The 18,868-nt window shown below is 44.5% G+C and overlaps 3 protein-coding genes across 5 annotated transcripts; 2 read left to right on the forward strand and 1 right to left on the reverse strand.

Annotated features, from left to right (window-relative positions):
- Positions 1–8: 8 nt before the first annotated feature.
- Positions 9–10,077, reverse strand: bicral (BICRA like chromatin remodeling complex associated protein). Of its 3 annotated transcripts, XM_056576346.1 has the most exons (13): positions 9,815–10,077; positions 7,625–7,673; positions 7,256–7,301; positions 6,843–6,885; positions 6,555–6,620; positions 5,090–6,331; positions 4,946–5,006; positions 4,802–4,848; positions 4,636–4,685; positions 4,406–4,551; positions 3,693–3,787; positions 3,087–3,189; positions 9–2,980 (listed from the first exon to the last, which is right to left on the reverse strand). In XM_056576346.1, exons 3-13 carry the CDS (start codon positions 7,294–7,296, stop codon positions 2,508–2,510), a joined length of 2,367 nt encoding a protein of 788 aa, XP_056432321.1. In that variant the 5' UTR covers positions 7,297–7,301; positions 7,625–7,673; positions 9,815–10,077; the 3' UTR covers positions 9–2,507. The 3 variants fall into 3 exon arrangements, with proteins under 3 accessions (XP_056432321.1, XP_056432319.1, XP_056432320.1); XM_056576344.1 differs by lacking the exon at positions 7,625–7,673; XM_056576345.1 differs by lacking the exon at positions 7,625–7,673 and having other exon boundaries at positions 9,566–10,077.
- A 374-nt stretch (positions 10,078–10,451) lies between these two features.
- Positions 10,452–12,170, forward strand: tbcc (tubulin folding cofactor C). The gene has a single exon (XM_056576351.1). The coding sequence runs from the start codon at positions 10,543–10,545 to the stop codon at positions 11,578–11,580; it is 1,038 nt and encodes a 345-aa protein (XP_056432326.1). The 5' UTR covers positions 10,452–10,542; the 3' UTR covers positions 11,581–12,170.
- Positions 12,171–12,858: 688 nt separating this feature from the next.
- prph2a (peripherin 2a (retinal degeneration, slow)) lies at positions 12,859–17,891 on the forward strand. Its single transcript, XM_056577311.1, has 3 exons — positions 12,859–13,738; positions 15,068–15,314; positions 16,729–17,891. The coding sequence occupies exons 1-3, from the start codon at positions 13,158–13,160 to the stop codon at positions 16,933–16,935; spliced, it is 1,035 nt and encodes a 344-aa protein (XP_056433286.1). The 5' UTR covers positions 12,859–13,157; the 3' UTR covers positions 16,936–17,891.
- Positions 17,892–18,868: the final 977 nt, after the last annotated feature.

Genomic DNA, 18,868 nt, shown 5'->3' on the forward strand with positions numbered 1-18,868 from the left:
TTTAGCGTTTTTATGTTTGTATTCAAAATCAATTTATTATCGACTTTCTTTGTTGTTGTAGTGAACACATATTAGCTACAAATGAAGAACAGACAGTCCTTTTTAAATGATTTCCTGACAAAACTTCTTAGGCAACTTAATAAAAAATAACTTCAATTTTCTATTTTTTGACATTTTTTTCTCCTTACAAAAATTATAAATATTTTGTTTCACTTTTCCTTTTTATACAAAACAAATTTACAAATCAAGTGATACATACAAAAAAAACCGCAGTGACTATAGGGACAAGGATTTAAAAGAAGCGAAATAACCTTCTGGAACGGATCGGTAAAGCCCAGTACAATCCAAGGCCCACGGACACCCATGTCTACTGTTTGACCCCCTTTTCTCCCCACTATTCATTGTTGGAGAGAACTGATTCATTTTCATGAAACTGCAGCGACGCAATTAATTAGGTTTCCATTTTAGGAGGAAATTCAGCTAATGAATTGTGGTTCAAAAAATAATGACTGTGATTGGTCATCTGTCTCTGGGGGGTGTGGTCTAGGGGGGCTCCAATGGCTGTTGGCACTCAACACTCATCGGAAGGCCTTTTAGTCTGCTCCCATTCACCACACAGGAGCGTGTTTTACACACACACCAGTGGACAATGAGTTGTACTATGCAGAAGTCAAAAGGAGCATTTATCAAACAGCTTTGATCTGCAATGTGGTCCCCGTGGCAACTGGAAAAAAAAAATCCACTCCTTGTTCAACACATGCTTCCTTCAAGTCATGTATCTCTTATCCAATATCAAAATGCATACATAAATAGGACTGAAATTGAAAATTTGAATCCGAATAAGATTTACCTTTTACAATAAAACCTACACCTAAAACTCTTTGGCCCAAAACAATTGTTTGTTTACGCTTTGGGCGATGAACAAAACAACAAAATGCTGTTTGGGAATGTCGACGGTTCCACTGCCCCCCGTTTTTTGTCAAACTGAAGTCCCACATCTGCTGTCACCAGTACATGGAGACGAAAAATAACCCCTCAAACAAGGCCTGAATGTCTCCAATTCATTTTGGTTGAGCTGCGAGAGAGAGAGCGAGAGAGTGAGGGAGAGAGACTATGGACGTGGATCATCCGCGGTGGCTAAAACAGAAATGAATAAAGATGAACTAGCCTCTGTATGCAGATGAATAATCACATACAACAAGGGGGCAACGCACTCACATAACTGGATGTGTGCGAGTATACAGATCAATACATAGCAACCGGAAGAAGGCAAATCAAACGTACATACAATCAATCAACCAATGAACCTTCAGGGAACCACTGAACAAATGACCCTCATATTAGCATTTACACAATGCTGAAATGCGGAAACAAACCATTTAATACACTGGCATCTCAGTGGAACCAAAACTAAGTGGGACGAAGGGGTAGGGTGTGTCCACGTGTAACATGTTCCTCAATCTGAGGCTGTAGCACCCCTGAGACACACTCACAGCACAAAGCTGATTGTAGTGGGAATGTGTCCATGTGGGGACGCACATACCTTTGAGGTACAAAAGGAAAATGCCAAATAAATGGAAATTCCAAAGGACGAAGAGAGAAATTAGGCAACAAATGAATGGGTCTAATTCTTACTGGTGTTTCACATGTGGTTCATAGTGGGTTTGGTATTACCAGGGGTGGTAGGCTGGAGAGTAGGTGGGCTCAAGGAACGATTGATTTCCAGATATGCTCTGTTCAGTTCCTGCCATTCACCACTTCATCTGATGATTGTGAAACTGAGGCTGAGCTTGCCCGGGTGGAAAAAACCGCCATATTTCAATGCTGGCACTGCAGATCAATTTTGGGGTGATCCGTATAAACACTGCCATGAAAAATACGTAATCTGTGTGCGGAGTGAAGGTTTTCTTGTTTGTAATGTCGAGTGCAAGAGTGAAAAAAACAAATCCTATTTTTGAACAAGGCTTCTTCATGTAAACGTTATTTTGTAAAAGATTGACGAGAACTTCTTAGGCACAAAGTCATTATTCCATCTATCCCTATCCTCTTAGCATAGCTAGTTGGGTGCTGGCACAACTAGTGAAGACGTGTATGGGGAAGAGGGCTACACTAGGAGACCAGGAATCTTGATTCTTTAAAGATTCAAATTATTTGTTGATATTTCCCCTTTTAAACCCATAGCTCTCAAAAGCTTCCCCTTTATTCTAAGTCTGAGTGCATCGAGGTGGTTCTTACTGGCACCAGAAGAATTCACAGATTCACTACAACTCTCTACAAAAGCCTGTAGTTAACTGACACAACAACAGAAAAGCCTGCTACATTAGATAATAGGGTTTTTCATTGCAAGTTCATTTTTTTTTGCTATTTCCTTAAAAAAGTGTCGCTCACTCAGTCATGTCGCCGGTTTTACCGCCAAAAACATTTTGGGACTATAAAGTGACAAAGAAAAGTTAAAACAGAACCACACTGAGACCCACCGGGGGGTGGATTTCAGAAACACGCCAAACTTAACATTCCAGAATGCTGTTGACGGCCGCCTCCAGAACAGAGTCTGTGTCGGGGGGCGAGGGGGACTGCTGGTGGGGGAACTGGGTGGGATTGGAGGGCTGGTACTGGGTGGGCCCAGCAGGCGTGTCCCCCACCGCGGCGGAGGAGGGGTTAGCGAGGGGATAATGACTCGTGGCATTGAGGCTGTCGTTGCTGGGGACGCTGGCCCCGTAGTGCTGCTGCTGCTGGGTCCGTTTCATGTCCGCCACGCCCCTGCCCTCCAGATGCGGCGGCGGCGCCAGAGGGGGCCCGCCGACACCTCCGCTCCCCCCGCCGGGGTCTCCGTACCCCGGCTGACGGTCTGTCCTGTAAGGGGACTGGGTGGAGTCTCTTCCCGTCTGTCTCCAACCGGGGCTGGACGGGGACGGAGAGGGGCAGGGTTCCGGGACGGCGCTGGCCCGCGTTCCGCAGCAGAAGTCCTCAAAGAATCCGTCTGAAGACAAACCAAGAGCAGCGGTTTACGACCTATCATTTGAAATGACATTAATAGAAAGAAACCCACTAGCCAAGCCAAGGTCGGTTCTTGCGGTCTTCCTCACCTGGGTCCACGAGCACCATGCGTTTATCCTGCGTCAGATAGGTGCGCTCTTCTTGGTTGAAGGTCCTGTCAATCATCACCATTTCTGACGAGGGACATGTACGCTGCAGGAAAAGGGCAACCGAATTTACCATCTGCTAGTCTCACCAATCAGCCTTCAGCTATACGTCTACAGTCTTTGAATAGATAAAATAAATTACTCCTTGGCAAAATCTTGGGACTTGAAATCCGACTACACTCTCACTTAACCTGATTTTCAAGTTCAAGACTCTTGCAATACTTTTCTACAGCGCTATCACCGTTGTGCTGCCACAGCCGATCGTATCTTATATCAAGGCAAGCTAAAATAATGTAGTTGAATAGAAATACATTTGATAAAATCGTCTTCTGAAACATCAATGTTGTCATTCTGGAATGAGGTTCTCTCGGAGTACAGACTGATAAATCCACAAAAAAACTTGCTTCCGTCCCAGGCTCTGTATAGTCTCAACCAAGGTTTAACTACAGAGCTTTAGCAACAGCATGGTTGAACATTAACCGTTCCATATGCATGATATAAATAAGTATTAGAAGAGAAAGTGTTAATGTTTATTAGGTTTGCACCCACCTCCGCCTCCACCATTAATAGTCGTCTGTATTTGTTCACCATGACGTGAGTTCTCTTTAGTACCTGAGTGGCCACAGTCTCAAATTCCTCATCCACTGTACAGAAACAAGATAAACAATGAAAAGATTTAAGATGTCGGCCACAGATAATTGAAGCCCTCTAGTTTATAGTAATGCAATAGTAATGCTAGACCTTTAGGGTTCTGCTACGGATTACTACATTTCAGGTGTAGCTGACTGTTCTGATCGAACACAATTGAAACAGGGTGTATTTCTGGATTTCCACCATGTTCTTGCTAGCACCCTTCCAGGTTCAATTTTGCAATATTGCTTTGTGAAAGGATTTACTTGGTTAAACAACAAGACACTAAGCAACACCACTGAATTGATGACTCAGCAAGAATAGACATTGTAAACCGAGCTGAAATCTATGTGGTCAAATAGTTGACAGACGGAAATCAAATGCAAAACCCAGCAAACGCCAAGTTACAGATATCTCGATGTAGCCCTTTAACAGTACGTGTGTTTGAACTATAAGCAATACATGCCGACATTCACCGAAAGGCCCTTCCCTTTAAACAACTTATTTCAAATGAACTTTCCTCATTTGTCTGTGTGAATGCTTGAAGGCCTCCCATGTCAAGGAGAGTGAAAGGATTGTGAGAACATTGTGTTGCAGGGGAACCGAAAGAGTAGTGTATAAGTCAGGTGTACCATGGGAGAACTCATGGATGCTGGGCGGAGTCCCCTGGAACACGTGGTAGGGGAGGAGTCTGTGCAGCGCGTCGTCCAATGAAGTGTAGCGCCGGAGGTCCGGGGTATCGACGCCAGCGTGGTCGTTCCTCAGATGCTGAATAACCCTGGGATTAGAAGTGCGACGGTTAGTGTAGGAAGCTAGCCAGGACAATTGACAAAGTCGTAAAAGGAAATGTTAATGGACTCACATTCCTCCTTTGCTAAGTGGTGGAAAAGCAGGCCTTTTCTGTGCGTTGACCTTCAACAAAAGAAATCAAAAATCATTTAAACAGAAATCATATTTGCACTGGGATGATTTGAAATGGTACCAGACAGATTGGTTCACGCCAAGAGAAGGAGGAGCAGGCTGAGTACCTGTACGTTTAGCGTTGAATCTTGGTTTGTCATCATGGTATTCACAGCTAGGGTCAGACAAACAATAGGATCAGCTTTATTAGGACCAGCTCAAAGTATATCATTTATACAACATGGAGAAACCGACACATAAAGTAATGTTACCATGGAGGTTGAGCAGCTTTGGCTGTCGAGGATCCTGTTTGAGGCCAGGTGATTGGGAATCCTGGTCAAAAGAGATGGTACGATTAGACAGATGATAGACTAGAAAGAGAGGAATAGAGCAGAACAAAGTACTTTGGATTTTACCTGTCTGTATTCCAGTTGGTCGTTTACAGTAGCATCAGTACCGGGCAAATGGGACAGAGCAGTGCCGCTGGGCGTCTGGGTCACCAGGAGGCGATGTACAGAGCCAGCTGACACTTGACCTCCGACCTCAGTCGTCGGCGGGCCAACCAGGGTTAGCCTTGCTGAAGTAGACGACGTTTGCACCGTGTTGGTGTCCGTGAAACTTGTCCACGTTTGAGTCACCGCACCGCCCACATGACCAGTGCTAACCTGATTCACAATGAGGTGGCCGCCGGGGGTGGCCGTGAAGTTCTGTCCGGTGACTATCTGCACTGTGTTCTGATTGGATACGAGTGTGTTCCCGTCGGACGGGCCGGAGTTTGAGTTGGAAGGAGCGAGCGACAGAGAGCTGGGCAGTAAGAACTGCCCGCTTGGGATGTTGGTTTGGCCCTGCGTTTGCTGCTGAGGAGAGTGCACCACGATGGAGCCATTGGCTGTGTAATGTGCCCCCGAACCAGCAGCATTGGCGTTCACTATGCTAGCCATGGTGCTGGGGGTGCTCTGAAGACCCAGGCTGTACACGGCCTGGGTCCCAGCGGCGAGGGGTTTGGGCTGGATCGGTCTGACAATAGTCTGGGCCCCGCCTGGGCCTCTCTGGATGATAATGTTTTGCATGGGGATGTTCTTGAACGGCAGGCCCACCTGCCCCTGGGTCGGGGCAAACACTTGCCCCCCTGCCGTGGCCCCTGCAGGGGCCCCCTGCCTCAGCACGATCTGGGGGGATCGGTCCAGACTGCTGAGGGTCATCACCCCGCCGCCGCCGCTGCTGAAGGAGCCCAACACCTGGATGTGCTGGGCCGAGCCGTTGGGCAACTGGGACACCCCTTGAATGAACTGGTTGGCGGGGAACACGGACGCGGTGGTGGTGGTGGCCGACCCTAGCGCCCCCCCGTAGCCCCCAGAGACCAGCTGGGAGGGGAAGGGAGCGGCCGGCGCCTGGACCGGGGAGGGCGCCGGCTGGGAGTCCAGCAGGGCCTCCTGAGCCAGCGTCTGCTCCGTGATGTCCGCCTCCATGAGGGACTTCTGGAGGATGTCGAAGGGCTGGTCCTCTCCCCCGAGGTCCTCGGCCCCGGGGGAGCGGCCGGGGCCGAGCTCCTCCTCGATGAACGACAGGCTGCTGGAGAGCTGCAGGCCTTCGCCCGCGTCCGGGCCAAACTCGCCCATGGCGGAGGAGTCATCTTTGATGCCAGCGTTCGAGCCGGCCTACATTTTTTGGTTGCAAAACAAACATATATAAGTACCAGTATTTGAATGTAATAAAATTAGACATATTTTGTATTACATTACATACATTGACTAAAAGATATTTTAAAACTCTAAAAAGTGTAAATGAGATCCAGTGTCGTTGAATGTTCTGGACTATATAACATTTGGTTATTTTATCCTGAACATCCAGTCAGGTAAGAGGAAAGGAAAGCAAACTCACAGTGTTGCCAGCGAAGAAAGAACCATCCGATCCATAGGCTGCATTTGTCACGTCATCCTCTTCGATCTGTAGGGAAATAAACAAGTATCAACTCTCAACTCCACTGTAATACTATGCCAATGCTATCTATGGTGTTCTTTAAGGCACATTCATCAGCTATGCAATTCAGGGGGCAAACTGAATTAATTTAGCTTCTTTAGTGTCAGGTATTACTGCTGTATAAGCTTGTAATCAGCACCCCGAGTGTCGTGCACACTTTATAATTGAGGAGTACGATGATGTACTTACAGACTTGCAGCCATGAAGATAGTCGTTCAATGCATCGACATCTCTGTGATTGTGAAAAGGGAAGGATACCAAGTTTTAGAATGTGTAACAAGTAATTGCTAAATGAACTGATAATTGCATGCAACAAATCGCAGGCAATTAAATTAGTTTAATAGCTTTGATTAATGAATGCAATGGAATAATTCAACTTGTGGTTGTTAGCACATGTATTATGTATTGTTATTGCCAATTTTCTCATCTGGGTTTATTCATGGCAACATGATGTACTAGGGAAAAGCCGAGCGAATGAAAGTATAGGAAAGAATGACCAAAGTCTTCAGTCAAGTAGGGAAAATATTCTGACCATATCCTTAAGAATGGGATTATCTCCCCACATGCAACAAATGGAGCGAGTATTCTAATGTCTTCTTTACCCTATAATATCCAGAAGACGGCGGTCGTCCTCATCATCCATGACACCTACGAGGTGAGGTGAAGCGGGTGTGATGGGGCAGGCATAGAAAGGAAAGAAGACCGCAATAGTTACATGAGATGTGCACAAAAATTATGTGGTCCGGTAAGGGGTTAAAATGGGACGTTCAACTAGATACATGACTAACATAAATGAAGTGGGTTACACAAGGTCACACGTTAAAGGCTGAGTGCTATCACATCAATGCTATTCTAGAAATGGGCGTGTTTAGCCTAGTGTGATGCTTGTGATTTTAGACGAGGCCTTTTACTTTTAACCTGCATGCCAATCTCTGGTGTGGTTTTTGACAGTTTGTGACGCATCCACTCACAGTATTCTGGCAGGGAGCATGGAATCAGTCATTGAACACCCTTTATTTCCTGTAGTGGTTCAGGGTTGCAAGATGTGGTTGAAGTTTGACATGTAGAGTGGAAGAGTGATGGGAGGGGTTGGGGAGGTGTGGGACAATAGTGACAACATGAGTAGTAGAGGGTGGGAGGGAGAGATAGGATAAGAACAGTATTGTATATAATCCTCTACTAGAGCCAAGCACAGACACACAGATCCCCTCCCCCTTTGCCTCCTCCATCCAGGGATTGGTCATTTCCGCTGTCAATTACACCACTATAGAATAGTTATCCAAGCTCAATCAACCCCCTGCTTCTTTTAGCCCACTTCTTGTGTGCTTGAAAATTCTATGTTTCCTTTTTATTCAAAAAAGGGCTGCCTTGTCTGCCTGTATAGGCATTCAAGTATTTAGCAGCTGTAAGGATGTCTTAGGGACTTGGCCCTTACAGACTGGAAATGTCAAGTAAAAATGTAGGCCAGGCTTTATGTAATGGGCAGTTCAAAAGATGGATCATCAAAAATATCATTATATTTGAATTAATTGGGAACATAGTTTATATGTATTGTTTAATCTGTACGCACTACAAAATAAGAGCTGCTGCCACTGTGTTATGTGAAAGTGACAGCACCCTTGCTACAAAATGGCTGTTAGCCTCTCCTGGGTTTCCTTAATGGCTGAACACGTTTGGCCACCATCTTTAGTTATAGTGGAACAAAGAAAGGCATAGCTGCTGTATTAAACAGTGATATGCGAGTGGGTAAATACACGAAATATGCCATACAAAAGACGGGCGCAAGGAAATGCTTTTGGTTCAAAAAGGTGTGAATATAAATTGGAAAAAAGGCGAGTAGTCAGCCTGTCGTGGGCCGTGTATTATTTGTCTTTAAAATAAACATCGTTCTGAACGTAGGCGAGGTAGTTTTGAAGAAAATAAACCTTTAAAAATGATTTATACCTAACCAGAATAATGAAGCGAAACGATTGAAACAATACACTTTATTTCACAAAACAGCTACATTGGTAATAACTGGTAAGGCGTGAAAATAATAATAAACCTCCCCATATTGTGTAACGTTAATGAAACAGATGGATAATATATGACCACTTAATATATATCCATGTAATCACGATGTGTGACTCGGAAAGTAATAATTGAATCCACGGTCACACATTAGATATGTAAGGCAAGTATAAAAAGTAGGCTTTCGTTGTAGTAGTGCCTCGTAGTGTACGCACTAACATAAAATATGTAAATTAAAAATGATCCATTTCTTACACAAGTCGTCTGAAATAGGACGACCTTAGAGAAAGGGGAAACATTTAAATCGGGAAACTAAGGTTAAAATAACAGCATAAACACGCCCTAGCATTATGCTACGAGGACTACCAAGCTAAGGGCTGAAAACGCCCCGAACACTCCCGCAGTGTCCGCACACCGACGTTAACTTCGCCAAAAGCCAGCAAATGTACAGCTTGCGTATTTTATCTCCAAAAATAGACTGAATCGACAGAATGATAATCGCATTCAAGCAGCACAAACGCCTATCCTCCAGCCCCTGGCCGCCGCCTGGCGCTGACGTGCTCGCTTTTCTGCTGGGGAGGCTCTCGTTTGTCTCCTATTTAACTCGTCTGCCAGCATGCAAAACGTCACATTTCTCTAGATTTTGGCGAAGCGGACGCATTTCATCCTCGGGACGTTTGGAGATCGCCGTGTGTTCGTCGAGTGGCTGTCAGCCCGGGATGTTTTTGACTCGTCGACCCCGGCCTGTCGCGGTTAGCTAGCAGCCCGGTGGCGTCGCCCCGGCGGAGGACGGCGGCGGCTCGAATTCGTCGACAATGTTAACGGACTAAATCTAGTCCAGCCATAAATATTTATCTCGATTAGCATAACATAAAGACGACGGAAAGAGGCAAACCCTTTACCCATGTCTCACTCCTCTTGAAACCCAATATCTCCATTTGGCAACTTTTAATTTGCTCCCCCCTCCTTCTCCTCCTCCTTCTCCCTCTCCCACTCATATATTGTCTCCCTGTCCTTGTTCTGTCTCGGATAGATTCTCCTCGCGGCTCAAACTCTCTTCCCTCCCTGAAGGAAGGGAGGAAGGAGGTTGTGTGTGTTTTTTCCTTGAAATTTTTATCACAAAATTATAATACACTCAAAGGGAAACTCACCGTCATGAAAAAGCAGTGCCTTGTCAACGGGGTTTCCTCGCCATCACCGCACGGGTGGTTGGGGTAATGCACAGAACAAGGCAGCCCAAAGCATCCCACAGTCATAACGATGGAGCTTCAGCACGATTAAAGAGCGAAATACTGGATTTATAAACGAGGGTTACCCTAATATCCCCAATCTTACAGAACGAGGAATTATTTTGGCATATTGCTTGACTCTGATAAATATTACGATAATATTATTAAACGTGCGCAGTGGTAACAGCAGGGGGCGGTCCTGCGATCTATGTGCCACACCTTGACGTTGTACAGGTAGCCCTACCTATAAATGGTAGTTATAGAGATGAATCCACACCATCACCAAACATAGGACCTTAAATTAATATTAATGTTGAGGCATTACATTCATGCGTCCTATTTGGAACAATACTGTAATTTGCAATAAGCGTGTGTTCATGTATATTTTCTTTTAAATAATAAACATATCGATAAGAGATAATGTACTAGAATTATAATGAAGACCCTCTTTTGTAAATGTAATTTACACTTTGACGCAGGAACGGATGAGTTTGAAAAAACCCATTGGAGTCTACAACCAATAACAAAGCCGTATACATATTGACAGGTCACAATTCCTCCAATGAGGATCCGGTTTATTGAGACAAGACATTAACACTTCCGCATCAGACCTCAGCAACGAACTCAGTCAGAGGCAGTGCAAAAAGGACATGGATGTTGATAAAAGTGAGGGAAATCGTGATGACATCTCAAGCAATGTCGTCAAGATCCCAGAGCGAATGTTACTCCGGGAGCAGGCGAGGCTGGACGAGGTCGAGCGGAGGAAGGAGGCCAAAGAAAGCCATTCGGTCGCGGACGAAAACAGTGAGTTTTTCACTAAGGCGTTCAACAGAGACCGGGCAGCCATTGAAGACCTGATATCCATTTGCTCTGGGGCTGATCGGGCATCGGCAACGCAAACATTGGATGCGGCTACTGCTAAGACACAACAATTACAAAAGTTTCTGAATGACAGCATGATGTTTCTGGCGCAATACGAGTTAAGACAGGCACAAGCTGCCTTGCAAAAACTGCAGACATCCCTCGCCGAAAAGAGAGATGAGGCTTTGCCTAAAAAGAAATTCGCCTTCCGATCCCGTACGAAGGCTACCGAACAGGTCGACGACACGGTACCAGCAACCCTAGCTGGGGAGACTGTTATCGATGGTCAAACACCCGCAGCATCTGATATTGGCAAGGTGGAAGAGACTGTGCAATGTGGCTTTTCCAACATGGATGATGTGGTTCTCACCAAAACGGCAGGGGAGATCAATAAAAATGATGTTTTGTTGTCTCAACTGACAAACTGCAAGGTTCGTCTATTTGGCTCACCCAGCACACTACACATCAAGAACGTGAGTGGCTGTGAGATCCTTTGCGGCCCAGTGTCTGGCTCTGTATTCGTGGACCACTGTAGCAACACCACCCTCGTTCTCCCCTGCCAGCAGCTGAGAACACACAACACCACTTCCACACAGGTGTACCTGCATGTGACCAGCCGTGCCATCATCGAGGACTGCCATGGGGTCAGCTTCGCTCCGTTTACCTGGTCCTATCCAACCCTGGACGAGGACTATGTGGTGTCTGGACTGGACCTCGCCCGCAACAACTGGTCCCATGTGGATGATTTTAACTGGCTTGCTGCAACACAGTCACCTAACTGGGCTCTCATTCCTGAGGAGGATAGAAAAACAACTTGGGAGACCTGAACGAAGGATTCCGTTTCTCGCGATAGGACTCTTATAAAACCAACATGTGAATGAAATATGTCTGCTGTTCTTAAACTACATTGCAATCCACCTATTAACAGAACTTTTGGCCTTTGTATGTTTTCAAGGTTATTTATGACACACTACATGTCATTGCCATTTCATCAATATCAAACGTTCAGCTAAAGAACTTAAAGCAATTGTGACATAGTATTGCTTCAAATGACATAAAGCACTTGCATGCAATGTCCATAAATGTTGAATAATTAATTGATCTTCAGAAGGAGTTGGATTAAAAGGCACGGTAGGATGTCTAGACAAAAAACATGTGCCTTTCATGTTAGTGATGTTGTTTACTATCTACATGTGATTTACAACTTTTGTTCAACCGATATTTAATGATGGCTTTGCTTGTTTTAATTAAAGTGTTTTGATGAGCATTAATATTTTTTCTTCTAGTTTTTTTCGAGGTCAATCATTGACATTATCTTGTGTGCAGTTACTGCTTATTTTTCTTTGCTAATTTGTTTTGGCCCAGTTTTAGTCCTAGTTAAAAAAATCCAGGAATACTATAGCTTTAGCAAATGTTTGAATGCCTGTACTACTTCGTACAGCCTTAACCGACTTACAGTTGGAGATGGTCCAAAATTAAGTCTGTAGGTCAAATTTGTTTGTGTTGCTGGTGATTACTTCACATGCCAAGTGTCATGCATCATCCATGAAGTGGACCATATACACGTCCTAAAATAGTGCATGAATCTGCAGATCTTGGATGGGCCCATACAATAATATCACATTTAGTCGCAATCCTGAAAGCCTTATCCTTTCAATCTCTTGTTTGCATGGTCCCTTGTGACACTGATTTGCATCAGTGTATGTTGAACTCATGGACCGATCTTTGAATGGACAATTCCATGTATTAGGTCCACCTTCAAGTCCATGTTCTTTGTTAACCATTGCCTGTATTAACTGAAACTCTGGTGTGTTAAATTAAGGCAACAGTGACCACGTGAACACCCAAACCAATTATGAACACTAACTGCAGATTACGATCAGGCTCATCTTCAGTAGAGGGGATTTTTGCAAATGGGATTAGGCTTCTTACATGGGCTTAGCATGACGTACTGTAACTTTGGGTTCCATCATGAGAATCCTCCGCAATCCTCCTCCTCTCTATGGGAAGGAAACATCGCAATTGGCCTCACCTGTGGTCATAACGAGAATAGTTGGAAAGCTTTGAATGAAAGTGAATTTAATTATCCACTGTGAATTCTTGGATTCTGGATGAAGGAGAAGGAACATGGTCTTGAAGTATTAGCCGCTGTGCGTCTTCATAGTCCACCTGCTCTCTTCATCTCTGCTCCTGTGCTGGGGGATGGATTACAGGCTGAGCTAACTCTACTGTCCGGTTGGACTCTCTCGCGGGGACTAGGGAGTGGTATCTGAAGCAGCAAGCTGGACCACTGGGAAGCTCTTCCAATAGATTTTTCTCTTTAAAAACCTAGAAAGCTTGTAGCTTTCAGCGTGGTAGATTAACCTCACCTTTATTTTTTTTTATTAGTAGGGACGCTTCAATCATGGCTTTAATGAAAATCAAATTCGATCTGAAAAAGCGAGTGAAGCTCGCCCAGTTTGTCTGGTTCCTGTACTGGTTCTCTGTCATGGCAGGAGTGCTGGTCCTGAGCATGGGTCTTTTCTTCAAGATCGAGCTGCGTAAGCGCTCAGAACTCATGGACAACAATGAGAGCCACTTTCTGCCCAACCTGCTGATATTTGTGGGCTTCATAGCCTGCGGCATCAACGCCTTCGGGGGCAAGGTGTGCTACGACTCCTTGGACCCTACTAAGTTCGCAAAATGGCAACCCATGTTGAAGCCCTTCCTGATGTCCTGTGTGGGCTTCAACGTGCTGCTGTTTCTGACAGCACTCTTGTGCTTCGTGATGAGAATCCCCCTGCAGTTCACCTTGGCGGAGGGCCTGAAGAACGGCATGAAGTTCTACAAGGACACCGACACACCTGGAAGATGCTACATGAAGAGGACCCTGGACCTGATGCAGATCGAGTTCCGTTGCTGTGGAAACAACAACTACCGTGACTGGTTTGAGATTCAGTGGGTCAGCAACCGCTACCTGGACTTCAGTGCAAAAGCAGTGAAAGAGTAAGTGACTTGGTGAATTCTGCGGCCTCGACTCCTATTTTAAACCAAAAATTAGCTAATGTCCAAAACGTCATTAAAATAGTTGATATGTTTTTTAACACATATATCACAGTCATTAAAGGTCACCTCAACAATTGACGATTGAAACAACGATTTATGAAATAATAATTTGTGAAATCGTCAAGCCTTTTGCATCTTCTCCAATCTAATGTTTTTAAATAACAAATGGTTGTAGAAACAAATAGTTATTTGAAGACTTGTTTGGGGGGGGGGGGGATTTGCACAAGGGGTTAGATGCGGGGCCACTTTCCTCTATTGACAAGATCATCAGGTGATTGTTGGGGCTGGTGATGACGTGGATGGACAGGGTTTTGGAAGCAGAGGTTACTATGCAGTTTAAAGGATAAGAGAAGTGGGGGGGGGGCTCACTACGCCAGTATAGTTACCAATAACAAAGTAGCTTGGCCAAAATGTACCGAGGCCAATCACCTCAACACTTTTGTTTTCATTGTGGTTTCATTTGGTATAACTATGAAGACTATGAATACTACTGAGACTATGAATACTGATTTAAGAATACTGATGTTCTAAGTTTACCTGATTTCAAGTGTTTAAAAGACTACGACCTGTCCTGGTTAACTAATCTCTTGGATTACATTTGCTTGTTGGTGGCGGCTTAATGTCCTCCCCAATCAGTACATGGCTCTGAAGAGATGCTCAGAATAGATTGAAATCACTTGGTCTGATTGGCCCAGAGAACATCGTATGATATCAGAATCACTGAACATTGTTATTAGCCTTTGATTGTTCTAGTGCTAGTTGTGAGGTGCTTCGTCACAAAAAATCAGACTTTCTTTCCACTGTCTAGATTACCGGTTTCAGGCCTTTGTTTTGAGTTGACACCTTAGCCAATAAAACAAAAAAAGTTATCTATATTTGTATTGTTCATAAATTGAGTTATTGTGTCTCCTCACCTCAGTTATATCTATTTTCTTATCTCTTAATTAAATGAGTGACTATAGACATTCAATATCGGTATGAGAAAATATCAATGACATTTCTAAAACAAGGTTTGAATGGAAAATGAAGGATTATGGGGACATTTAACAGAGCAAAGAAGGAAAAACATGAACTTGATGACACTTTCAATTCTACCTAGATGAATTCTATTTCAGTGCATTGCCGTTTAGGGTCCGGTTAGGTCATCTGATCTGTGCGTGAGCCACTCTCTGCCACTAGGGTTAGGGTCGTTAACTACTTAACAAATAAACCTGTTGACTTAAATGAACTCTGCTTGACTTGGCCTCTGTTCTCTGCTCTCTCCTGCAGCCGCATCGGTAGCAACGTGGACGGCCAGTACCTGATGGACGGGGTCCCCTTCAGCTGCTGCAACCCCAGCTCCCCCAGGCCCTGCATTCAGGGCCAGATGACCAACAACTCGGCCCACTACAGCTACGACCACTACACGGAGGACCTGAATGTGTGGAAGCGGGGCTGCCGCGAGGCCATGCTGTCGTACTACGGGGGTCTGATGAACACTATCGGGGCATTGGTTCTGCTCGTCACCATCCTCGAGGTGATCTTTGAGTCCAAAAATATAAACCCCAGACTATATTTTATTTTCACATACTACAGCTGTATTCAATCGGTCAGAGAGGGACAGGTTTTTAATTGAGTGTCATTTCTACACATCTAACGATACAGCAAAAATATGAGACTTCACCACATACAAACCAATTTGGTTAGTTCAAATGTTTTTCTGGGCCGGAATGGGACAGGCCTGTTAAGAGAGGCTTGGATCCAGGCATGTATGGAGGCTATGGCCTAGTTGGCAGCTCGTCCCTGAAAGCATGCTTGATTTGTTTCCATTCCTACCATCCTCCACATACACTCTCCCTGCTCCCCCATCTTGCCAACACACCTCTTTTCCTCTGCCTCTTTACCATATTGCAACTTTTTGGCGCCTTTGGCACCTTTCACGGGAATACAGATTACCCCCCCTCCTTTACCTTCCACTTCCTCTAATAGGAGTAATCCTGCAGGGATCACATGGACGTCCTCCTGCCTTAATCCCTCCACTCAGCCTTTACTCAGAATTTCTCCTGGTGCTTTTATGGCCTGCAGGCCTTAGTCATAGGGGGCCATGCGTGTGTGGTGTAGACTCTACAGTCAGAACGCAACAGTCTGCCATGTCTTATATTTTTAAACAATCAATCACACTTATCCTTAGCTCTCATGGTAGTATAATACTGTTAGTATTATTTGGAGAATTCCTCGGTTGGGAAGCCTTCTTTCTTAGAGGTTAAACTGTTTTATGTGGGCAACCCAGACGTGGGTTGGGGCAAATAAGCATGCAGATCACAGGCTCACTTCCCACCACAGTTCTATAATGAACCGCGGTTATGCATGAGTTTATACAGTGACACTCTTGGGTCTCCTAGCTGTAGGATGGCTTCTGGCATTTCCTTAACCATTCACTGTCTTTTACTTTTTTGTTTGTTCTTTAATAACATCTGTTTCTTTTAAACTTAGTGGGTTTCAGTTATGATTATCATTCACTTCTCTCATTCTTAATCCAGTCAATGTCAAGCAGTGGTACTTATATTACTACTTCTATTTCACTATACAACTTCAACTACCACTCTCTCTGCTACTACAATTTATATAGCTTCTACTACCACTATTAGTTGTACTAATATATATACTACTACTATAGTAGTAGTACTACTATGACTACTACACTACTACTAGTATAAATACTATGTAGTACTACTACTTCTACTACTACTTCCACTACACTGATACTACTGCTACTGCTTCTACAACTACTAGAACTACTCCTACTACTACTACTACTACTAGTAGTCGTACTCCTGCTACTAGATGCAGTGCTCCCCTGAACACTATAGTTATATTTGTGACTCTTCTAAGAAATGCACTTGTGTGTGGAGGCTCCATTGAAGATCTATTCCCACTCTATCCAATCCCAGGTGGCTGTGATGATCGGCCTGCAGTACGTCAACACCTCCCTCTCCACCCTGGCCAACCCGGAGGATCCGGAGAGCGAGAGCGAGGGCTGGATTCTAGAGAAGACCATGAAGGAGACATTCACTGACATCATGGCTACCATGAAGGCCATGGGCAAAGCCAATCAGGTGGATGAAGGCGCCGAGGCAGGTGTCGCCACGGTGAGCTGAGCCAGCCCCTCCCACATAAACTGAGATCAAATCCCTCCAACCGGGGTGATTTAAGAGGGGCGGTGCGAAATGGATCACATGTCTTTTTTCGGACCAAAATTTTACAGTTAACACAACACAAAACTCACACACACAGGTTTGGTTTTCAGGCGGACCAAAAAAACAACACGAAATGGACATCACTACGGTTACCTCCCCCTCCCGCCATAGCATGCTAAACATTTAATCTCCCATTCCATACCCCACCCCCAGACACCCTGTAGTGAGTATTGTATCACTGAATGATGCAATGCAACATGTTTTAAAAAAACATTTTTACGTTTCATTTTTGTCATTGTCTTCTAAAGATCAGTTGAAAGGGAACGTAATGAGCGTGGGGATGGTGGTTGCTATGCAATCCCCCCCCGCCCCCTTGTCCCGCCATGAAACCAGGGTACAACTCAGTTAAGAAACAAAGTCCAATAGCCCAAGAAACTAACATGATTGATCAACGACTGTCTTTAAATCTATAATTTTTGAGAGAAATGTAGTAGATTACATAGACAAACATCCCTTCAATCCAATGGAGACTGGATTTGCGCCTGTGACGGAGTAGAATTACGTTGTTTGTTTGTGTAATGGGGAGGTTGTTTCCATCGTTGTTATAACCGTCCAGTCAGGATGCGTGAGAGCATATCCAAGGGCAGGGCTGGAGGGCCTAGCCGGGGCCAGAGAGAAGGTCAGGAATTTATAAGAAGTGCGGCAGGACGACTGTAGAAGTCTCTAGAATTAGCGGAGGACGATCGAGATGGGCAGCTAAGTCTTGCTTCCTCACCCTCACACCATGAACTCAGATCCTATCAATTCATCACCCTTTTGCATGTTTTCAGCAGCCTCTGTATGTTCCATCCTTGTACACACATTTCTTCCTACAACCGAGTTGCTGTCTTGTAAATAGTGTAGAAATTAAGATTTTTTTTAAACAATGCAATTCATTTAAATCTTTCAATCATTTTAAAGTTTGTTTTGCAATCTATACATATATATATATATAAACATATCTATATTTTTTGGTCTTTCTGTGTGTGTTGTTGCGTAGAAAGAATAAAGGACTAGTGCTGTGTGAAATGTTGCGTGTTGAAAGGATGCTGTTGTGTTTCATTAGACCATGTATAGCTATAACCCACGTAGGAAGAGCAGAGATCAGGGAGGAAACCTGAGGCAGCTGTGGGGTTCCTGATTAACTCAATAGGATGAGAGCAATTATAGCATTACTACTTTCACACAGAAACAGCACCATGCTTCACATGCCTTTCACAAGGACGGTGTGCACGTGAGTTGTGCACGAATGTACGCAGCAATGGTTTTATTCTTCCTATTCACTTAAAGATATACCCAGAATTCTCCATGTTCACGGGTAACAATTAACACCAAACAATCTTTTCAATAAACGTTACTCCTCGAAGATAGCATATCAGCTGCCATGGTGAGCTGTAAACTAAAAATTCTCATTCAAAGTGCTCTAAAGTGTTCTAAACTGTAAAGCATGACTTTTGGTGCCTGTGCTGCCTGATATTTGTGGAGAGGAAGAGCAGCTCAATCTAAACATGTGGACATATTGCTGTATCTGAGCCAAGGAGAGGTTCATCACAGGCCGCTGTGCGTAACGTTATCGCCGGTATTGAGGACAACAACTCTTTGTGGTATTTGGCCCAAGGCACTTAACCGGCGCTTAGTCGATTAGACGTCTAAGAGGCTTTGGATTAGCGTTAGCCAGGTGAACAGGGGAACAGCAAACACGTAAGGGGCGGAGGAGCTAGAGCAGAACCAGGGGAAGGAAACATTAGGTGGGTGGAGGGAAAGAGGTAGAAAAGATATTGATGAGAGACTATGGGATTCTCCATTGCGCAAAATATGTAGGCCTATGCGTGTACTGGGCCCATCCTAAAATATA

This window comes from Gadus chalcogrammus, chromosome 18 (assembly GCF_026213295.1).
Source record: "Gadus chalcogrammus isolate NIFS_2021 chromosome 18, NIFS_Gcha_1.0, whole genome shotgun sequence".
Classification (NCBI taxonomy): domain Eukaryota; kingdom Metazoa; phylum Chordata; class Actinopteri; order Gadiformes; family Gadidae; genus Gadus; species Gadus chalcogrammus.

What these genes read in the sequence shown, in the direction of transcription:
- tbcc (XM_056576351.1), top strand. Translation starts at nt 10,543, where the DNA reads ATGGATGTTGATAAAAGTGAGGGAAATCGTGATGACATCTCAAGCAAT.
- prph2a (XM_056577311.1), top strand. Translation starts at nt 13,158, where the DNA reads ATGGCTTTAATGAAAATCAAATTCGATCTGAAAAAGCGAGTGAAGCTC. An exon ending in AGTGCAAAAGCAGTGAAAGA is followed by an intron (nt 13,739 to 15,067) that starts GTAAGTGACTTG and finishes TCTCTCCTGCAG; the next exon opens with CCGCATCGGTAGCAACGTGG. An exon ending in TGCTCGTCACCATCCTCGAG is followed by an intron (nt 15,315 to 16,728) that starts GTGATCTTTGAG and finishes ATCCAATCCCAG; the next exon opens with GTGGCTGTGATGATCGGCCT.
- bicral (XM_056576345.1), bottom strand. An exon ending in ATCTTCATGGCTGCAAGTCT is followed by an intron (nt 6,621 to 6,842) that starts GTAAGTACATCA and finishes ATTTCCCTACAG; the next exon opens with ATCGAAGAGGATGACGTGAC. An exon ending in CTTTCTTCGCTGGCAACACT is followed by an intron (nt 6,332 to 6,554) that starts GTGAGTTTGCTT and finishes CAAAAAATGTAG; the next exon opens with GCCGGCTCGAACGCTGGCAT.